At 37.5% G+C, this 19,305-nt stretch overlaps 1 protein-coding gene across 6 annotated transcripts in view; it reads left to right on the top strand.

The window, feature by feature from the left end:
• ZNF236 (zinc finger protein 236) overlaps positions 1–19,305 on the top strand; it is a 96,072-nt gene that overhangs the window by 24,335 nt on the left and 52,432 nt on the right. For 5 of the 6 annotated variants that reach the window (XM_068396281.1, XM_068396283.1, XM_068396282.1 and 2 more), the window contains exons 7-13: positions 332–504; positions 2,924–3,070; positions 4,995–5,066; positions 9,781–9,984; positions 11,539–11,767; positions 15,499–15,771; positions 17,805–18,008. In XM_068396281.1, the coding sequence (XP_068252382.1) occupies positions 332–504; positions 2,924–3,070; positions 4,995–5,066; positions 9,781–9,984; positions 11,539–11,767; positions 15,499–15,771; positions 17,805–18,008 (1,302 nt within the window). The remainder of the gene's footprint in view (positions 1–331; positions 505–2,923; positions 3,071–4,994; positions 5,067–9,780; positions 9,985–11,538; positions 11,768–15,498; positions 15,772–17,804; positions 18,009–19,305) is intronic. The other variant, XM_068396284.1, reaches the window with a different exon arrangement.

Genomic DNA, 19,305 nt, shown 5'->3' with positions numbered 1-19,305 from the left:
TCTGAGATCTTCCAAACCACAAGTTGAGGGAAGCTGTTCTAAATAATTGTTTCATACAGGTTTTCTTTATTTTACTCATTTTAACTGATAATCATCAGCTAGGTCATAAAACATTTCCATTGGAGTAGATGCTGAGATTAGTGTTCAAGGTAAACAATTTCATTGTTAAAACACCTAATAACATTCGTTTCTGTGTTTATGTGTGTGTGTATCTACAGTTATCTATATGCAATATTTTATTTTGGCTGATAACAATTTTTCGTTTGGATACAGGAAGCTGCAAACATGAATTCAAAGCCCCTTTACCCCACATCCTCCTTTTTCCTTGCAGGTGAAAGACCTTTTAAATGCAGTGAATGTGGAAAAGCCTTTAACCAGAAGGGGGCATTGCAGACCCATATGATCAAGCACACTGGTGAAAAACCCCATGCTTGTGCCTTTTGTCCTGCAGCCTTTTCTCAGAAAGGCAATCTTCAGTCACACATACAGAGAGTTCATTCAGAGGTAAATACGATTATTCATAAGGTGGTTGGTGTTAATATACTGTTTATTTCATTTCCAGTATTTAAATTGTCGTGTTTGGTATTCCTGTGCTTTCTGGTGCTTTCTGCAGTCAATATAGATTTACTGCTGTAGTATAGATTGTAGTTTGTTGGTTTTACCTGCAAATTCAGCCTTCCTAAAATAGTTTAATCTGAATAAATGTATACTTAGGATATTTAGTAAAAACCTTCATTTACCATCATCTTTTCAGTACATTGATAGATTAATAAATTATTAGTGGGTTTAGGTGTATAAAAATGTACCTATGTCAGTCTTGGGAGAACGAGGGCTAGAATCAGATGAAAGTAAGCCAAAAGCAGTAAAGCAGAAAATGGTGAAAAATTTCAAGGCCAAACAGCAACCCACTAACTCCATCGTAGAGCATACTTGCAATTTGTCTTTGAAGTATATATCTTACAGCCTTTTTCAGAGGTTTTTCAGTTACAGGTAGAAGAACATTACAAAATAAGATAAAAAAAGGTCTCAGACCTCTTTATGCTGTTGTTTTTTTTGTTTTTTCTTCTTTGTGACAGACAATTTTTAAGATTCAAAAGGTTCTGCAGTGGTAATGTAGTATAATCTTCTGAGCAACATTGGCTATGCAACTTTGTTCAGTAATTTCCTTGCTGACTTTAGTGATTTATGGTTGGAAATACCCTTAGAAAGAGACCTAGTTTTGATTTGGAAGGTATAAAGTGATAGAGGCAGTTGCTTTTTTATTGTTTTAATTTTTTTTTTCCCTGCATGCAGAATATCTTCTCTGCTCTCACTCTTTCCCCTGACTCAGAAAGTTGCTTTCTTGTGTTCCATTTTTGTGTTACAATGATAGATCTTATTTTTTGGATTTTTTTGCTAAGGATCCTTGTAGTGTGTTAGAGGTTCTTACTTTTAGGATGTGGTGTTTCATAGAATATGTCTTAGTGTTTTGAGTTACACGTAATTATATTAATTTGTGTGTTTACATTTCATATGATCTTGTGTGACTAGTCTGCCTCACTGTTTGCAACTCCCTGTGTGATAGCTTTTGCTACATTAAAAAATGCACCAACATTAATTTCTTAGTTTACATTGATTTTTTTCAGTATTAAAAGATTGTTGGGGTGAAGCCAAAATATTTTTAACTTTTTTGTCTGTTACTCTGTTTTTCTGTAAGGAAAAAAAAAAACCAAAAGCTTGTGGGATAGGGGACTTCAAACAAATGCTACCTCTTGGTCACGTCTTATGCTGTGTTTCGTGATCCTGAGCCTACATTTTATTTATTGCTTTGGATCATTTGTTGATTTTTTTTTTTTTTTTTCTTTCTTGCTGTCACTGTATTTACTTAAAGACTGCATGCAGAACTCTATTCTTTGTTTTACCCTGAGACAGTCACAAAATAACATTACAGGTGATAATGAAACAGATTGATTCTCACTTTGTATATCACTGCTTAGTTGTACCAGTGTTTTATTAGTTGATACTGCTTTCTGGAGGTCTTGTTATCTTCAGGAAATACAGCTAACGTCAGAAAATACAAAATTCCACACTATATTGCAAGCAGTGCAGTGTGTTTTCTTTTGAAGACTTTTTTATTCCCTACATATTGAAATATTGCACTGGCTCTTACTGCTGTGTGATAGACTGAGGAGAAGGGGGAAGTGAGAATGGGTGGAATCTGCAAATTCAGCTGCTTTAGTTACCTCAACCCCTTGGCCTGAAAGTCCCAAGCAAGTTGCTGCTGATCACTTTCTCATCCTGTGTTCAAATTCAGTTCAAACTATATATTAAACTTCCCTGCCCTTCACTGTGTTGTTTTTTCAGTGTTGGTTTTTTTTTTTATGCAGTCCTCATAGCCTTTGGCCCAATCTATCTCGCCTTCTTTCTACTTTGACCCGAAAAATGAGTTTTTTTTTTTCTTGGAAAGTTATAAAAGATATGTTTGCAAAAGTAAACAGAAGAGAGCCAAAATTTGAAGATAAATGATCTGCATTTTTTCCTCTTCCTATTTCTAAACCTCCATTTGTATTATGTATGATGCTACATCTTCAGGCACATCGTAATTGATAAAGTTGCATTTCGATTTTGTTTGTAAGTGTGTAATAGTAGGAACTGTAAGGAGGGAAAAGTCTGAGGCCTCATTTGCCAGGTGATATCTGTTTTGCCCTCTTCCCAATGTTGAGAAGTGGTAATAGGAGATGACAATCACACACGTAGATTACAGTTGACTTGATATGCGAGAGATACCAGACTGATTCCATAACTGGGTATCAGTAACTTGGAAAAAGAAACCATTTTAGCTCTCATAACCCCGTAGTGTATTTGTTATGTGAATAAATAATGGAAAATATAAAATATGTTAGATTTAGGGAAAAATTCCTTCATTTCTTTTGCTTTGTTGAAGGTGAAGAATGGCCCTACATACAACTGTACAGAATGTAGCTGTGTCTTCAAAAGCTTGGGTAGTTTAAATACACATATCAGCAAGATGCACATGGGTGGTCCACAGAATTCTGTAGGCTCTTCAACAGATGTGTCTCATGTTACAGCGGTAAGCTTTGCTTGGTATATTGTGAAAATGCCTATAAGAGTTTAATTAGATCTATATCTTAATTCCAGTAATTCTTCAGGTAGGTTAGAACTAAAAGACTTGTAGCTGCTTTATGTCTTTTTAAAGTTTTGTGTCATTTTTGGAATTGATTTGCATTATTAAATATCGGCAGAATGTAAATTGGCCAAGTATATGAAAAAAGGATTTACAAATCGAGGGTTTAGATGAAAATATAACATTTTATTCTACAACTAAGTAGAATACGATTCTGGTGCTTACAGATTGTGTGTAGAGCAAAGGTTTCCTCCCCAGATAACATAAAAATAACTGCGAAGTTTTGCTGGAACAATGAAATCTAGAACTGTTCAAATTAATATATTAGTTTTAACTCATTTTCAGAAATTGTTTATACAGTTCTAGTCCATCTAAAGACATAATGGGTTTTTCTTCTGAGTATTTCTGATAACTTGTTTTAAATGTTAGCTTCTTACTTGATAGATATAAAGGGAAAATCTTAGCTTTATTGGAAGCACTGAATGTTGGGGTTTTTTTAATACCAAGATACAAGAAGCTAAATTTCAGAAAATGCTTCTGGTTTCATAAGACTCTTATTTTTTGAGCCATGCATATTTAATGTATCATAGTACATTTTTGTTTCTTTGAATAGAACTACCTTTTCTACCTTTATTCCACTCTGTTTTGCATAATCTCCAACTTTTATGCTTTAAAGGTCAATGGATGACAGGTAATACCAGACTTTGAAGAGGAGGGTTAAAATTTAAAGGCTCAATTTCATTATGCGGCTGTACCTTCTTGAAAACAAGTATCTAGTAGTGTTGTCTGGAGAACCATTTTTATTTTTTAGATTTTGTAAAGTGGCTTTGTACAGCAAATGCTATATATCTCTTCAGGTTAATTAAAATTAAAAAAAGACTAATGTGTCCTATTTGTTTGTAAGGACGTATAATCTCTGTGTCTTTTTGTACATCTCTACATTCACAAGCCTAATCTTAAAAGCAGAATACTACCTCATGTTTGCTTTCCCTGTCCAGCAGGGTTTTTCTTGTTTTGGTTTGCTTAAGTATTTTGTATTTGCATTGCATATTGATATTACAGAAGTGTGTTGTCACTGGTTTTGCTGCATGCATACTTCCATGCTTGCATGAAGGAGGGGAATAATAAAGAATACATCCATACAGTAGTGTAAGCCAAATGGGAGAAAAAAATTTTCTTTCTAAAAACAGATATGAAGAAGTTTGACAAGGAAGAACAAAGATAATAACTGACATGTCGATTGCATGTTAAAAGAGTTTTTCACTTTATATCTGAAACTTCAGAGAATTAATGATTGATTGATTTTTATTGCTATAGAAAAGATGGTACATTCTTAGATTAGCACTAGCATTTTTAGATTACAACTGACTTCTTCGTTCTGCTCAGGACTTGGAGAGCTGCTTTAACAACAAATCTTCAGTATAATAATTCTGTTCTGAAGTTTACGATCAGTTTCTATCATCCCTTGTTACGTACCTCGGGATCAATAATGATTGTGTCCTTAATGTACACGTTCCCAAAGTTGAAGTCCTCTGAATTGCTGTGCTACTGAAGAATGCATTCTTATGTGATGCATGAGTACATCTTGTAAAATATGCTTACTGTAAGGCTGTTGTTTGTCTTTGGCTGCACCAGTGCTTACAGCTAAGGTATTGGTTTATGTAACTTGTGTTGATTTTATAGATATAAACTATGAAGCAGCATTAGCAATTCTTTGTACTTTTGTATCTCTCCCACAGTCTCATTTTTTTCTGTCTCTAGTCTCCATACTGTGGGAAAATGAACTGTACTACTTTTATGCATGATATTAGCAATGCTTTTCTTCTTTTTGTACAAAGGCTTAAAATACTTCCTTTTCCCTTCTTTGCAGGACCCTGTCACCCAGCCTTTAACAACATCTCCTGCTAATCTTTTGCAACCTGTTGATAACAAATGGAAGAATGTAAGTGTAGAGTTTTTGTCATATTTTTGCGTCAAGACTAAAAGTGGGAGAAACTTTACAGAATTTTGTAAGCTTTCATTTGACTGGTGAAAAAGAATATGCAACAGTCCTCTGTGATAAGTTGATCAGTTAATATGTGAAGGCGAACTTCTTGGTGAATGCAGCTGGTTATTTAGGAATGGAACAGGTCTTGAATGGATTATATTCCCTCATTCATGGTACGGTCATGATTTTGCACATAATTCTGTTCATTAGGTCTTCAAAATGGAGGCAAATATTCTCCTGTAATAAAAGACCAGAGGAGAGTAAGGACTCTCATAAATACCAGATTATCCTGCCCCTCTGACTTTACTTCACAGGGATACCATGGTTTGGGTGGAGAGTGAAGGAGCTGTGTTTGGTGCTGGTTGAATTGGTTGGAATTGAGGCAGCAGGGGAACCATGGGGCTCAGGAGGAGCCAGAGAAGGATGATGTAGGCCTGGCTTTCTGGAACCCCATAGCAAGCAGTCTTGATGTGGGAGTCGCACTGAGACCATTAGCATGTTTTGTTGCAGCTATGTAGCATGTTGTTTGTCAGCTCTAGGTTGCAGCATGGTATCTTAGTGACAGACTAATTTGACTTGCATTCCCTCCTTCCCAACTTCAGCCGCTGATCATTTTCTCATGTACTAGAATCCACAAAACCAAGGACTAGGAAATTTGGCAGTATTGCTTTAAAGTCACCATAACCAGTCTACCCACTTTCTTTTTATCTTTTACTGTGAATTCAGTGTTCCAGGACAGTTAACTTAAAGCTGAACAGAACTGATGTGAACTAATTAATTACTGATATTTGCTGTATTAAATGAACAGTTACACTATGTTTCTTATAAGACTTCAAAAAATATTAAAAATGGCTGTTCTTCAAAAGCAGTTTAAGTAAATTTTCATTTTTTTTTAACTGATTGAAATTATTTTCCTTGATAAGGAGTGGTATCAGAGGTGATGCTTGGTTTTTAGGGGGGGACTGTGTGTGTGTGTGTGTGTGTGTAAGCACAGGTCTGAAAAGATAATTGTCAATTGTGCCACACTGTGTGGTTCCCTGTACTTGATGCAGAGTGCCAGGTTTTTCCCTAGTGAGAGGTGCCAGTTGGGAGCAATGGATCCCATTGCCCCCTCCTCCCAGAATGGCCTGGTGCTCTTGGCTACCATGTGGGAGAACTGGTCCAGTTACATACTTAAGTCTTAGTGTTTTCAAACCTGTTTATTCTCCAGAGAATGACTTAGTAACTGCTGAGCCACCAAGCAGTTTAAGTGTGAACCTTTACAGAGTCAACTTCAGCTTACATGTGGTGGATCTAGGAAACCAAGCAAGGAGAAGCCTGTCTTTCTGTCTAGCAGTTAGAGCAGAAACCTGAATTCTTCCCCTTGCTAGGGTACCTTCTGTTTTTACAGTGGCAACTATATACTGTAACATGTATGGGAGTCTTGTGGAAAAGGAACGCATGGCATCACCTCAAAATTAATGCAGACAGACCTCAATGATAAGGTGAATCAGCAGCAGTTTTGTTACATGTTTTTAGATATTTCTCCTTTGATATGCTATCTGCTTGTTTCCGTGCCTTCTGATGCACAGCCTACTTTTTTTATGTGCAGTTGCTGTTCATTTGTTGAACTAGGATATATGTTCAGATTCATCCATGGGACTGTACCATGTATCACACGTGGTTTTAAGAAAATGTGTAGGTACTTTTATTTAATGTTAGCTTTTTGGTAAGTAGAGCTAGTTGCATTCTTAATGATCCTCCCTTTTTCTTCTTGTAATAGAGGTGGTAAAAAGCAGGGATATGTTTTGTATTTTCAAATAGAAAGATGTACTAAAATTAATGTGAGGCACAATGAGTGATTTTTAAAACTTTCTGAGAGAACTTGTAAAAGAGGTGTGCAAGGAATCAACTGTTGTTACTGTGTTTCTGATGGAGTCCCTTGGAAATTAATTCTTGACCTTACATTACTTAATATTTTATCAGTCACCTGGAAGAAAATATAAAATCATCACTGTTCAAGATGATACAGAGATTGAGGTAATTTATGAAGAGGACAAATCACTGATACAGAGTGATCTGGATTTCTTGGTGAGCTGGCTGTACCAAGCAATATATGTTCTGATGTGGCCAAGAATAAAATCACATATAGGAAAAGTAGGCCACATTCACAGGATAGGAGTTTTCAAGGATTTTCATTTCCACTTATAAATAGGGATGGAAAAGGTAATAATTGATATATCCAGTTTTCCTTGTCTGGAAAGATTAGTTTTGGTCTTTTTATTTAGAGAAGAAACTTCACATAGAAATGAAAAGCTTGTATGTCCTCTGTATTTCATTCTGGGAATTTCTGCTTTTGTTGGTTTTCTGTTTATAGTGTTCGCTATTCATGAACTGTATTCAAAGATACAGGAGGAATCAGAGCCATTAGGATTCTTAAAGTATGATATGTATTTTATTATTGAAGAGATTCGAGGTTCTTTATCTATTTTACCCATCAGATAAAATATGTAAGGATGACTTGATCTTCTGTTCTGAAGGGAAAAAAATCTGTAATCTCTTTAATAGAGAAGAGAAAAAAAGTTCTGAGGGTTGAAGCTAGACAAATTCACACTTTGAAATAAAGTATGGAATTTTAGTGTGGATAATTTATTGTTGGAGCAACTTCTTGAGATTGGATAGCAACAGAAAAAGTTAAAATAAACTACTTGATTTAAAGCACTGCTGTAATATCTGTACAGTTACTTTACTTGAAGGAGTAATTAATAGAATCATAGAATCATTTTGGCTGGGAAGGACCTTTAAGATCATCAAGTCCAACCGTTAACCTGGCTCTGCCGAGTCCACCACTAAACCATGTCCCTAAGCACCACATATACTCGTCTTTTAAATACCTTCAGGGATGGTGACTCTGCCACTTCCCTGGGCAGCCTGTTCCACTGCTTGATAACCCTTTCAGTGAAGAAATTTTTCCTGATATCCAATCTAAACCTCCCCTGGTGCAACTTGAGGCCGTTTCCTCTCGTCCTATCATTTGTTACTTGGGAGAAGAGACCAACACCCACCTCGCTACAACCTCCTTTCAGGTAGCTGTAGAGAGCGATAAGGTCTCCCCTGAGCCTCCTTTTCTCCAGGCTAAACAACCCCAGTTCCCTCAACCACTCCTCATAAGACTGTTTTGCTAAAGAGCTGTTACACTCTTTAGCAAAACACTTTGCTTCAGTTCCTGTTTATTGCAATGAAAATGGCATATAGTGTGGTTTTTTGTAAAATACATATTGAAATGTTTATAACACATTTGCTAAACTGGAATCTGAAGAGATTGAGTCTTTCCATCTGTCCCACTGGTGAGGTGAAAAAAGATGAAGTAATGGTTAAATCAGCAAAATAGCAAGTGCTATTCTTGCATGCATGCAAGAGAAATGAGATAAGGGTTTGCTTTATATCGTCTCATGAGAAGGCATTAAGAATACTTCATCAAATTCGCAGGGTATAGCTCGAGTCAAGCTAGTTTTTCTTAATATATTTCTTTGTAACCATCCTCAAATATGGTGACAGTGTCGTTTTAACTGTCCAGTGTAAGGTGTCAGTATAAAGAAAATCTCAGGGGAGTTTTCAGATTGGAAGAAATACTACACACATGAAGCCTAAGATTATTCTTTGTTAAAAATGATCTGAAAGAAGGTAGGATTTTTTCTATCTATCTATCTATCTATGTGTGTGTGTGTGCGCGCGCATGTGTCTGGAAGTGATTATTTTTAGAGAACAGAGATGAATATTAGAAGCAAGTAACGAGTGTGTTCTAAGAAACAGAATTATGGCTCTAGCCATTCTATCAATATATATTTCTCTTTTCTGCAGTAAAATAAATGATAGAAAGCAATTGTTTCAGTAGTGGTATACTTACGGAGTCTATTTGTTATAAGGAAGAGAAGTTTATAAATGAAGGAAAACAGGAGTTGTCTTTATTTCTGATTTTAAAAAGAAATACTAAGGCCTTTTATCTCTTTTTTAATTCATATTTGTTACTAAGGTAGCCCAAGATAGAATTATCAAGTCAAAGATTAAGAAATTTGATTTTTAGACTTTTAAGTTTTTTTAGTATTTCAACACAGCTCCATGTATATTTAAATTTTTAGAGTATAAAGAGATTCTTCTAAAGCTGAGAGATTTAGAAGATTGAAAGTTGAAGGGAAAAAAATTAGTAGTTTGGTTGTTCTGGAAGGTCTTGATGTAGCAACACAAATAATTTCATACAAAAAAATCTCAACTAATAGAAGGTTATTTTTTTCAGAGGACTTACTTTAGTTAAATGTGAACTTTAAAAAGACAACCATGCCAGTGCTGTTTATTTGTTTTGGAATTACTTTTCATGTGGCCTCTACATAAGGAATTCAGTAATTGATCCCTGTGTTTTGTAAACCGGTTGAAGGTTCAGGAGTTACTTAATTCAACCTGTAAGCTTACAGCTGTGCAGCTTGGGCAGAGCTCCAGAAAAGGGATGTACAGAAGCAATTCTTGAGTGGAGTGAGCAAGACCTTTAATGACAGCCCTGTGTAATCCTTATGTCTTATACAAGTGGACATCTTTGTAGTGGACAGTTAACAGACATTTCAGATAAGGGAGCCAAACAGATCAGTTCATACACACTTTTAATCTTCTTTTCTAAATGTACTGCTGTCTGTTTCAGGCCACACATTTTCGGTCTCCACTTCTTCAACAGACAGAAAACCAGGTGTCTTCAGCTACTGCTCATCAGGGTCAGCAGGCTGTAACTGATGTCATCCAGCAGCTCCTTGAGTTATCAGAACCAGGTCCTGTGGAAAATAACCAGCCTCAACAACCTGGTCAACAACTCAACATTGCAGTGGGAATCAATAGAGATATTTTACAGGTAAGAGCTGTGTGTGAGAACAGCTTTACATTTCAGTGGCTTCTTTTGGTTTTATTTTAGTGAAATTTGTTCTCAATATTTTCAATGACAGCGTTTCTTCTGCGTTTCTAAATGATTTATCAGTCAAGAAAGAATTGTAAAGGTCTACTGAATGAGTATGGAACACACCAAGATATCTTTTTGTATAATTTTACAAAAGCAAGGTTATAAATATTGATTACATGACCTGAAAGAAAGCTTTAAGTGTGCACACCCATACATGGACATTTTATTGATCCCGTTGGCTTTTTTTTTCTGTTGCCTAGAGGCAGCTTGTGGCACGTTCTTAAGTTATGCCATGCTTAAAACATGATGACATTCAAGAGGGGAGAAGTATTTTTATCTGGTTAAAAAATGAGAATGTATACAGGGCCTTTATCGTGTTCTAATTAATAAGGGCTATTGGTGCAAAGAAAATGCCTTCCTGGGTCAGACCAATATTTTGTCTAACCCATTATTCTGTCCTTGGTACTGGCAGTAGGAGATGCCAGTAACTGGTACGTAACAGAAGAGATGCAGGTAGTGATTCAACTCTCTATGCTTGTTCTGCAGCCTCTACGGCATAATGGAACAGGGCAGAGAATATTCTTGTTTAGTATTGGTGGTAGCCTGCTAACCTTAAAGCTATTTTTTCATCTCTAGTCTTTTAAATACCATTTAAGCTTCTTTTTGGAAGACCCAAATGTCAGATATAGCTATGTGCTGGTTCACCATGTTACCTGTGCTGAATTGTCTAATGTCGGGAATGTGATGTGTAGTACCAAATTATAACACCAAATGTGACTATTGTTGTGATAGCTATTAAAAAAAAAAAAAAAATCAAAAAATACATCTTTGAGGTTGGTTCTTTAAGTTATTGTATGAGCATCACTAGCCATGTTGTTGTACAAATAAAAATAAAATGTAGTTTTCTTGCAAGCAATCAAATATCTGCACACTCCTACTTAAATGTGTGTTTGAGGTCTTCGATCCAGAGCCTTTTCAGATGCAATTGTATACATAAAGATGCCTACACTCCAGTCCTTTCCAGGTGTACATAATAATGAGTGCATAGCTCTTGCCTTGGTCTGATGGTTATCAGTGGTTTGTTAAGAGAGGCTTTTGAGCTTTTCTGAGCCTTTCTTTGGTTTAGAATTCTTCCTTTTCCCTGATGTCATCTATGCCTTCTCAAATTTGACCTTTTATGGGGCACTACTCTCTCATGTAGTAGGCATAAGAGATAGCAATATATTCCTGGCAAATGCTTGATTCTGTAGAAAAAATTGGCACTTTTCTGAAAGGCAGTTGTTGGCACATGTATTAGTGCAGGAAATTCAACTTAAAATCTCACAGACAATCAGAAGGTTGGTATTATGTAAGAATGTTTTTGCAAATTTGAAATCTGGCTGAAATTCTGGGAGGGTGAGACATTTAATTCCTTTAATTATATATGTATTATATCTTCTAAGAAAAGTTGGGGGAGCTGTGGAATGTATGTTTCTTTCTTAATCTAGAAGTTTTTTTGTTCTCTTTTAGCAAGCTTTAGAGAACAGTGGGTTGTCTTCTATTCCCGTTTCTGCACATTCTACTGACTGCAGCCAGGCCAAGACTCCTGGGGCCCAGGATCAGAACTCAGATGTCCAGACCCTCTCAAATCATCAGGCTGACTCTAATAATGCAGAACAAGACAAGGAGCAAGAGAGCGCAGATAAACTGGATAAAAAAGAAAAAAAGGTTATTAAGAAAAAATCACCGTTTTTACCTGGTAATGTTGCAACTGCTTGCTACTTTTTGTGCTGTAAGGACTATAGGATTTGTGGAAGTGTTGATGGCTTTATAAAGGGATTTCCCAAAATGTATTGTGGTTCAGTTACAAACTTCACTTACTCTTACAGACATATTGTGTTTCCGATAAGTTATGATCAATAGCATTTATAACTTTCATTATACTGATACAAAATCACAGAATCACAGAATGGTTAGGGTTAGAAGGGACCTCTGGAGATCATCTAGTCCAACCCCCTGCCAAAGCAGATTCACCTGGAGCAGGTTGCACAATGTCGCATCCAGGCAGGTTTTGAATATCTCCAGAGAAGGAGACTCCACAACCTCCCTGGGCAGCCAGTTCCAGTGCTCTGTCACCCTCAGAGTAAAGACGTTTTCCCTCATATTCAGATGGAACTTCCCATGTTTCAGCTTGTGCCCATTGCCCCTCGTCCTGTCACTGGGCACCACTGAGAAGAGTCTGGCCCCATCCTCTTGACACCCGCCCCTAAGGTATTTGTAAGTATGGATAAGATCCCCCCTGAGTCTTCTCTTCTCCAGGCTAAACAGACCCAGCTCCCTCAGCCTCTACTTGTAAGAGAGATGTTCCAGTCCTCTAATCATCTTTGTAGCCCTCCGCTGTACTCTCTCCAGTAGTTCCTTACCTTTCTTGAACTGGGGGACCCAGAACCGGACACAGTACTCCAGGTGTGGCCTCACTAGGGCAGTGTAGAGGGGAAGGATAACTTCCCTTGACCTGCTGGGCACACTCTTCCTAATGCACCCCAGGATACCATTGGCTGCCTTGGCCACAAGGGCGCATTGTTGGCTTATGGTGAACTTGTCCACCAGGACTCCTGGGTCCTTCTCTGCAGAGCTGCTCTGCAGCAGGTCAGCCCCCAGCCTGTACTGGTGCATGGGGTTATTCCTCCCTAGGTGCAGGACCCTGCACTTGCCTTTGTTGAACTTCATGAGGTTCCTCTCCACCCAACTCTCTAGCTGTCTCCAGGTCTCACTGAATGGCAGCACAGCCTTCTGGTGTATTGGCCGCTCCTCCCAGTTTTGTGTCATCAGCAAACTTGCTGCGTGTACACTCAGTCCCTTCATCCAGGTCATTGATGAATAAGTTAAACAAGACTGGACCCAGTACGGACCCCTGGGGAACACCACTAGCTACAGGCCTCCAACTAGACTCAGCACCACTGATCACAACCCTCTGAGCTCTGCCATTCAGCCCGTTTTCAGTCCACCTCACTGGCCACTCATCTAACCCACACTCCCTGAGCGTTCCTATGAGGATGTTGTGGGAGACAGTGTCAAAAGCCTTGCTGAAGTCAAGGTAGACAACATCCACTGCTGTTCCCTCATCTACCCAGCTGGTGATGCCATCCTAGAAGGCTATCAGATTGGTCAAGCATGATTTCCCCTTGGTGAATCCCTGTTGATTGCTCCTGATAACCTTTTTTTCCTCCATGTGCTTAGAGATGACATCTAGAATGAGCTGTTCCATCACCTTTCCAGGGATGGAGGTGAGGTTGACCGGCCTGTAGTTTCCTGGGTCCTCCTTCTTGCCCTTTTTGAAGACTGGAGTGACATTGGCCTTCCTCCAGTCCTCAGGCACCTCTCCTGTTCTCCATGACCTTTCAAAGATGATGGAGAGTGGCTTCGCACTAACATCTGCCAGCTCTCTCAGCACTCGTGGGTGCATCCTATCAGGGCATATAGATTTGTGGGTGTCCAGTTTGCCTAAATGATCTCTAACCCAATCCTTCTAGACCAAGGGGAAGTCTTCCTCTCTCCAGACTTTCACTCTTGCCTCCAGGGCCCAGGATTCCTGAGGGCTGGCCTCATCCATCAAGACTGAAGTAAAGAAGGCATTCAGTAACTCCGCCTTCTCTGTATCCTCTGTCACCAGGGCACCCTCCTCATTGAGCAGCAAGCCCACATTTTTCCTAGTCTTCCTTTTGCTACTGATGTACTTGAAGAAGCCCTTCTTGTTGTCGTTGTCCCTTGCAAGATTTAATTCCAAGTGCACCTTAGCCTTCTTCATTGCATCCCTGCATACTCTGACAACGTTCCTATATTCCTGCCAAGTGGCCTGTCCAAAACATGTTGGAATGGCATTAAGTGAAATTATACTGTACATCTTCTGGATTTAGATCAGTGGAGTTTTTGGAAGAGGAGAAAAAAAGAAAGAATATGAATCTTTTTCCCCTCTTTTTCCTGTCATACGTCTCAGAGAAGGATTGGGTTTTCATGGTGTGTCCCAGAGCAGAGTTCTTGCAAGCACTAACCTTCCTCTTTGGAAGTGGGACCTCACAGAGGCAGAAATGCAGTGCTGCTGCCTCATGTGGATCTTCACTGCTCTAGGCAATGTAGGGAAGGATGAAGGTTGGCATTGTGGATAATACTTCATGCCACCTGTGTTTGGAATCATAGTACTGATATGATATGGTCACTGTAAATACATGTTAATATTCCACCTCCATACTGTATTGTGTCTATGGATTTTGTCTGTGTGCTTAAATGCAACTTCAGTGTCAAGGTTGCTCAAGCTTTAAGGTTGCTAGAAGTGGTTTGTTCCAAGTATAGCCATCATACTTTAATGGCTGGCCTGCTGGAGGCAGCTCTATAATAAGCAGTCATTGAGTTCTGTCTGTAGTATCTTCATAGATACATTGATGTTGCTTTTTTCTTTGCCAGGGGTGCAGAAATTGATCCAAAGTTGAAAACTGACCTTGTCCATCATAACAGTTCTGAAAATCAACATTAACTTTTTCCTCTGGTAGTAATAACTGTTTTGTTCATCATGTATAACAGTAACAGCTCTCTAACTCTGACTGCAAATAAAAATAAAAGGTCACTGCTGTACAGTCGAACACAACTGCCTTTGTTTCTTGATAAAATAACATAACCTCAGTGTATTGACATGGTTTACAGACAAAAGCACCGTGTCCACTGATCTAAATTAGTGAATATCTGATATTGAACAACATATATGAATGAAAAACCCCGATAGGATTTAGAAACTTCTTTTGTCATTTTTTCTTGAGATAAGATTTGCTGTTGCTTTAGGACAGAGTTGGATCCATAAAACAACTTTTGTGAAAAAGTAGCCTTCAATTGTAACTCTTTCAGAAGGACTTTTTATGGAATTTTCGCTCCTTTAAAAATTTATAAATGGTAAGTTAAGTCTGAATTTGGAGAAGAGAGGGCTGTCTGAAGTACCTCATCCAGTTAGTTAGATAAGTGTTTAGTACTTAAAATAATTTGGTGTGGTTATGTTCGAGGAGTTATATTCACTGTTGGATAATTTTGTGTTAGATGTGGTATCTGTAAGTTAACTGGTACATTATATTGCATTACAACTACATTCTGTATTTCTAAGTGGCATACACACTGCATTCTTTCTTTCTGTTCTGTGAAGTCAGACATTTCTTAGCTTTTTCTTTTTTTTTTTTTACCTTCCTTCTCAGTAGCATAAAAATGTTTGAATTTCAACAGGATTCTCTTAGGTTTTGTTTTTGTCATTCCAGCCTCTCGCTATTTTTGTGAAGTAGAATGTATCTGATAAAGAAGTTAATTGTCTACAAAGTGTATTGTAATGGCATTTATTGGCAAAATATTTTTGTGTTTTGACGGCTGTATATAATGGTGTCAGTGTAGTGGAATTTTTGAAGAACTCTTAAGATGTTTCCAACACATTCATTTTGATGTTGTTCCTTATTTTAGGTTCTATACGTGAAGAAAATGGAATAAGGTGGCATGTTTGTCCATATTGCTCTAAAGAATTTAAAAAACCAAGTGATCTAGTGCGCCACATTCGCATTCATACCCATGAGAAGCCATTCAAGTGTCCCCAGTGTTTCCGCGCCTTTGCTGTTAAGAGTACTCTCACAGCACACATAAAAACGCATACTGGCATTAAAGCTTTCAAGTGCCAATTTTGTATGAAGTGCTTTTCCACCTCAGGGAGTTTAAAAGTTCATATCCGTCTACATACAGGTAAGGCCTCAAAATTGGTTTTGCATTTTCTATGATGTGGGTGAGACCTTGAATGAAAAAAGACAATGTGAAGTGCTTAAATTGTAGAGATGTCTATCATGTCATTGATATCTATCAGAGAATGAACTGGTTTTAGTGTCTTATATGATGAACTTAAATTTTTATCATAACTTTCTAGTGTTTCATGGCTTTGAAACTTTGGACGCTTACAAAAGCCATGGACACTTAGTTTTCTGATGATGAGTAAGCTATTGCTCCCTTTTAATATCGCTGTTGTGAGTGTATTTAACTGTGCTTTCTAAAGAGTCATACTCCTAGAATTTGAGTTCTGATTTTACTTATCCCCAGTCATCTTTCAGATTTACTCTGCATCTTTTCTTCCCTCCCCTTCCCCATCCCGTGCTTTTTGATAATTTCACTGTATCACTCGGGACTGTTTGGTTACTTCCTATTTTATCTTTAACAAGATGAAAATTAATAGAGGAAAACTGAATTGTCCACTCTTGGTGGACTACCTGGTTGTTTTCCTCTTTTCTTTCTTTGTTCTTGCAGGTAAATAATCTTTCAGCAAGATCAGCTCATAAATGTGCTGTTCTTTCCTTTCACTTCTGTTTATATACTTACAGTCTGCAAAAGTGTCATTCATTGGCTATGTGCATTTGAAGTTCAATATGTCTTAGTCAGATACCTTTAATCCGTGAAATATCAATGTTGGATTCATCTGCGGAAAGTTTTTCACTTTTTTTTTTTGTAAAGTAAACCAGTGTTTTGTCAGTTACTTTAAAGTCAGCCTTACTTTATTTATGAAGTCAGACTCATTTGAAGTGGCAAAAGCACAAGGTGGCTTGAAAAATAGGTAGTCCAGTGTTTATGGAACTCCAGCATGTAGTTAGCTATAGTTCAGCACACTTGTTTTTCCTGTCAGTGATGTTTGCTTCTTCCTCTGTCTAGCAGGTTAGAACTACTGGGTCAGGTTAGAGGTTCATCTGGCCCTGTATGCTGTCTCTGATGGCAACATGTGGAGAAGGGGAAGCCTACAGTCATGCTTCTTAGCAGCATACAACTAGCTTCCACTAATCTTTGGGTGGAGGGCTTTATGAAGCAGGCTGTACCTCTGCACTAAGTAGCACGTTATAGATTTTTGTTCCAAAGAACTTAGTTAATTGATTTTGAGCCTATGTGAACTTCCTACTAGAACAACCTAACATAATGAATTCAAATGTTGAGCTACACATTGAGTAAAGTACTTTCTGTTGCTTTAAATATTCTGCTCAGTGGTTTCATAGGATGTTTCAGTTACTGTATTGTGAAGAATGATTCATTATTTTCTTGTGCATTTTTTCCACCTGTGATTTTATAGAGCTTTCTTCATAATACCCAGTCATGTTTCCTAGCCTTCTAAGTCCAAGATTTCCCCTTGAACAAAAGCTGAAAGTTTGTCAGCTTTGCCTGTCTCTGTAACTTACCAAGTTCTGCAGTATCCTTTCCAAGGAGAGATTTTTAGTGGATTTTGCATTGCAAAAGTCTGTCTTTGATAGTTCCTGTTGGCATGCTTTTTTGACTTCCATCAAAGAGCGTTTACATTTTCAGAGACCTAGCTAGAATTTCTTTAAACTCTGTTACATCGCTGTTCCTCTGTTTTATCCTATTACATATAATTTGTCTGTGTGTTTGCTGATTCTTTTTTCTCCCATTTTTTTAACAGTTTGTTTTCGAAGACCGTTTGACCTGCTATGTGCAATTCTCAGGGTAGCTTCTGGAACCCTTTGAAAATTGCTGTCACTTTTGCATCATCCAGTTTCCTGATAACAACCTCGCTTAAAGTGATGTGTTATAACCATTTAGAAGTTTAGCGATTTCATGCTTACTTTTGATGGGATTTTATGGATCTGTTTTCAAAACCTATTTAACAGTAAACACCCTGGTAGAAAACAAAAAAGAAAATACAGAAAAGAGACTTTGTATTCCAAAGCTACATTTCTATGGCGGTGGAAATAAAATCACAAACTAATATTCTTTTTAATCTTTTGCAGGTGTTAGGCCTTTTGCTTGTCCTCACTGTGACAAGAAGTTTAGGACATCGGGCCACCGGAAAACTCATATTGCTTCACATTTTAAACATACTGAACTAAGGAAGCTGCGACATCAGCGTAAACCTGCAAAAGTTCGAGTAGGAAAGACCAGTGTTCCAGTACCGGACATTCCTTTGCAAGAGCCCATACTCATAACTGATTTAGGTAAAAAGCGAGTAAATCCATGCTCTCTTGAAATCTAGATTTCACTGGAAAATAGAGGTCACAGTTTAATCAAGTAAACACATTCAGAGCTTGCTCGGAATGATACACTTGGAAATGTCATCGGAAATAATCAGGCTTCAGAAAAGTGCCATATTTTATAGTTTGCTTAACTAGAATTAATAGGAGTCTTTTTTATTTACAGAGAAATTGTATAAACCTTACCAGAAAAAAAGTATGTGCATTTTTGTATTACATTAGGGGAGGAGTTTAATTTAACTATTGTTAGACTGTTCTTATAGAAAAAATGACAGACAGTTCATGACGTAGATTCTTCTTGAGATGATCATGTTGATTCAAATTACATATTTTAATGAGTCGGTGTGTTATATGATTTCAGTGTATTTGGTATAATTGTGACCTCAACTGAATTAGTGGTAATCATTAGTGGTAATATTTCAAAAAAGGGCAGAATAATTCTGGAACATTCTGTAGAGAATTCATACATTTATTTTAATTCTGTTGTAGAATAATTGTTACAACATTATGTAAAACCACTTTTTGGAAGAAGGTAAGTAGTTGTACACCTCATTCAAGACAATATATATTGTTGTCCGGTAGAGGTCAATCTAGTGGGCAAGGTGTTTACTCTTCATTGTTGTTTGACTCACCAGTCTCCTAACCCCTGCCTTGTCTGTTGTGTAGTTATCTTTATGTAGTAGAATATTATCCTGCTCCGGCAGGGGGATTGGACTAGATGATCTTTCGAGGTGCCTTCCAATCCCTAACATTCTGTGATTCTGTGATTATATTGGTAATACCCTTAGCCTAAAATCTTTATCACTCTTTAAAAATCCTTTTGCTTTCACTGCTTCCAGGAATTACTGTATGCAAGTGTTGTAGTTATTTTGGTATCAGGTATAAGAAACTTAAATTTTCAGAGTAGCAACAAAACTTAGCTGACAGCTTCAGATATTCAGATCACACAATATTTCTTTCTTGAGTGAACCCTGGAAACAGGTACAGTTCTATTTCTTGATTTTAAAGAAAAAAGCACTTCAATTAAGATCTGTGCAGTGAAATTCTGTTTTTTGGAAGAAAAAATTATATTAACAAAAAAGGAATACTATGACGTTGTTTCCTACAGATACTGATAACACGTGAACTCTGCTGATACTGGAGTGTTTAATGTAAAAATAAGAAGTTCCATCATTTGTCTAGAAGGTGTCATGTTTTTTCAACTCACTGACAATATTTCTGCTGTTCTCAGTGGAACTTCTTTTAGAGGTCTCAAGAAACT

The sequence above is a fragment of the Nyctibius grandis genome, chromosome 3 (genome assembly GCF_013368605.1).
Source record: "Nyctibius grandis isolate bNycGra1 chromosome 3, bNycGra1.pri, whole genome shotgun sequence".
Classification (NCBI taxonomy): domain Eukaryota; kingdom Metazoa; phylum Chordata; class Aves; order Nyctibiiformes; family Nyctibiidae; genus Nyctibius; species Nyctibius grandis.
This window is presented reverse-complemented; position numbering and strand designations above follow the sequence as displayed.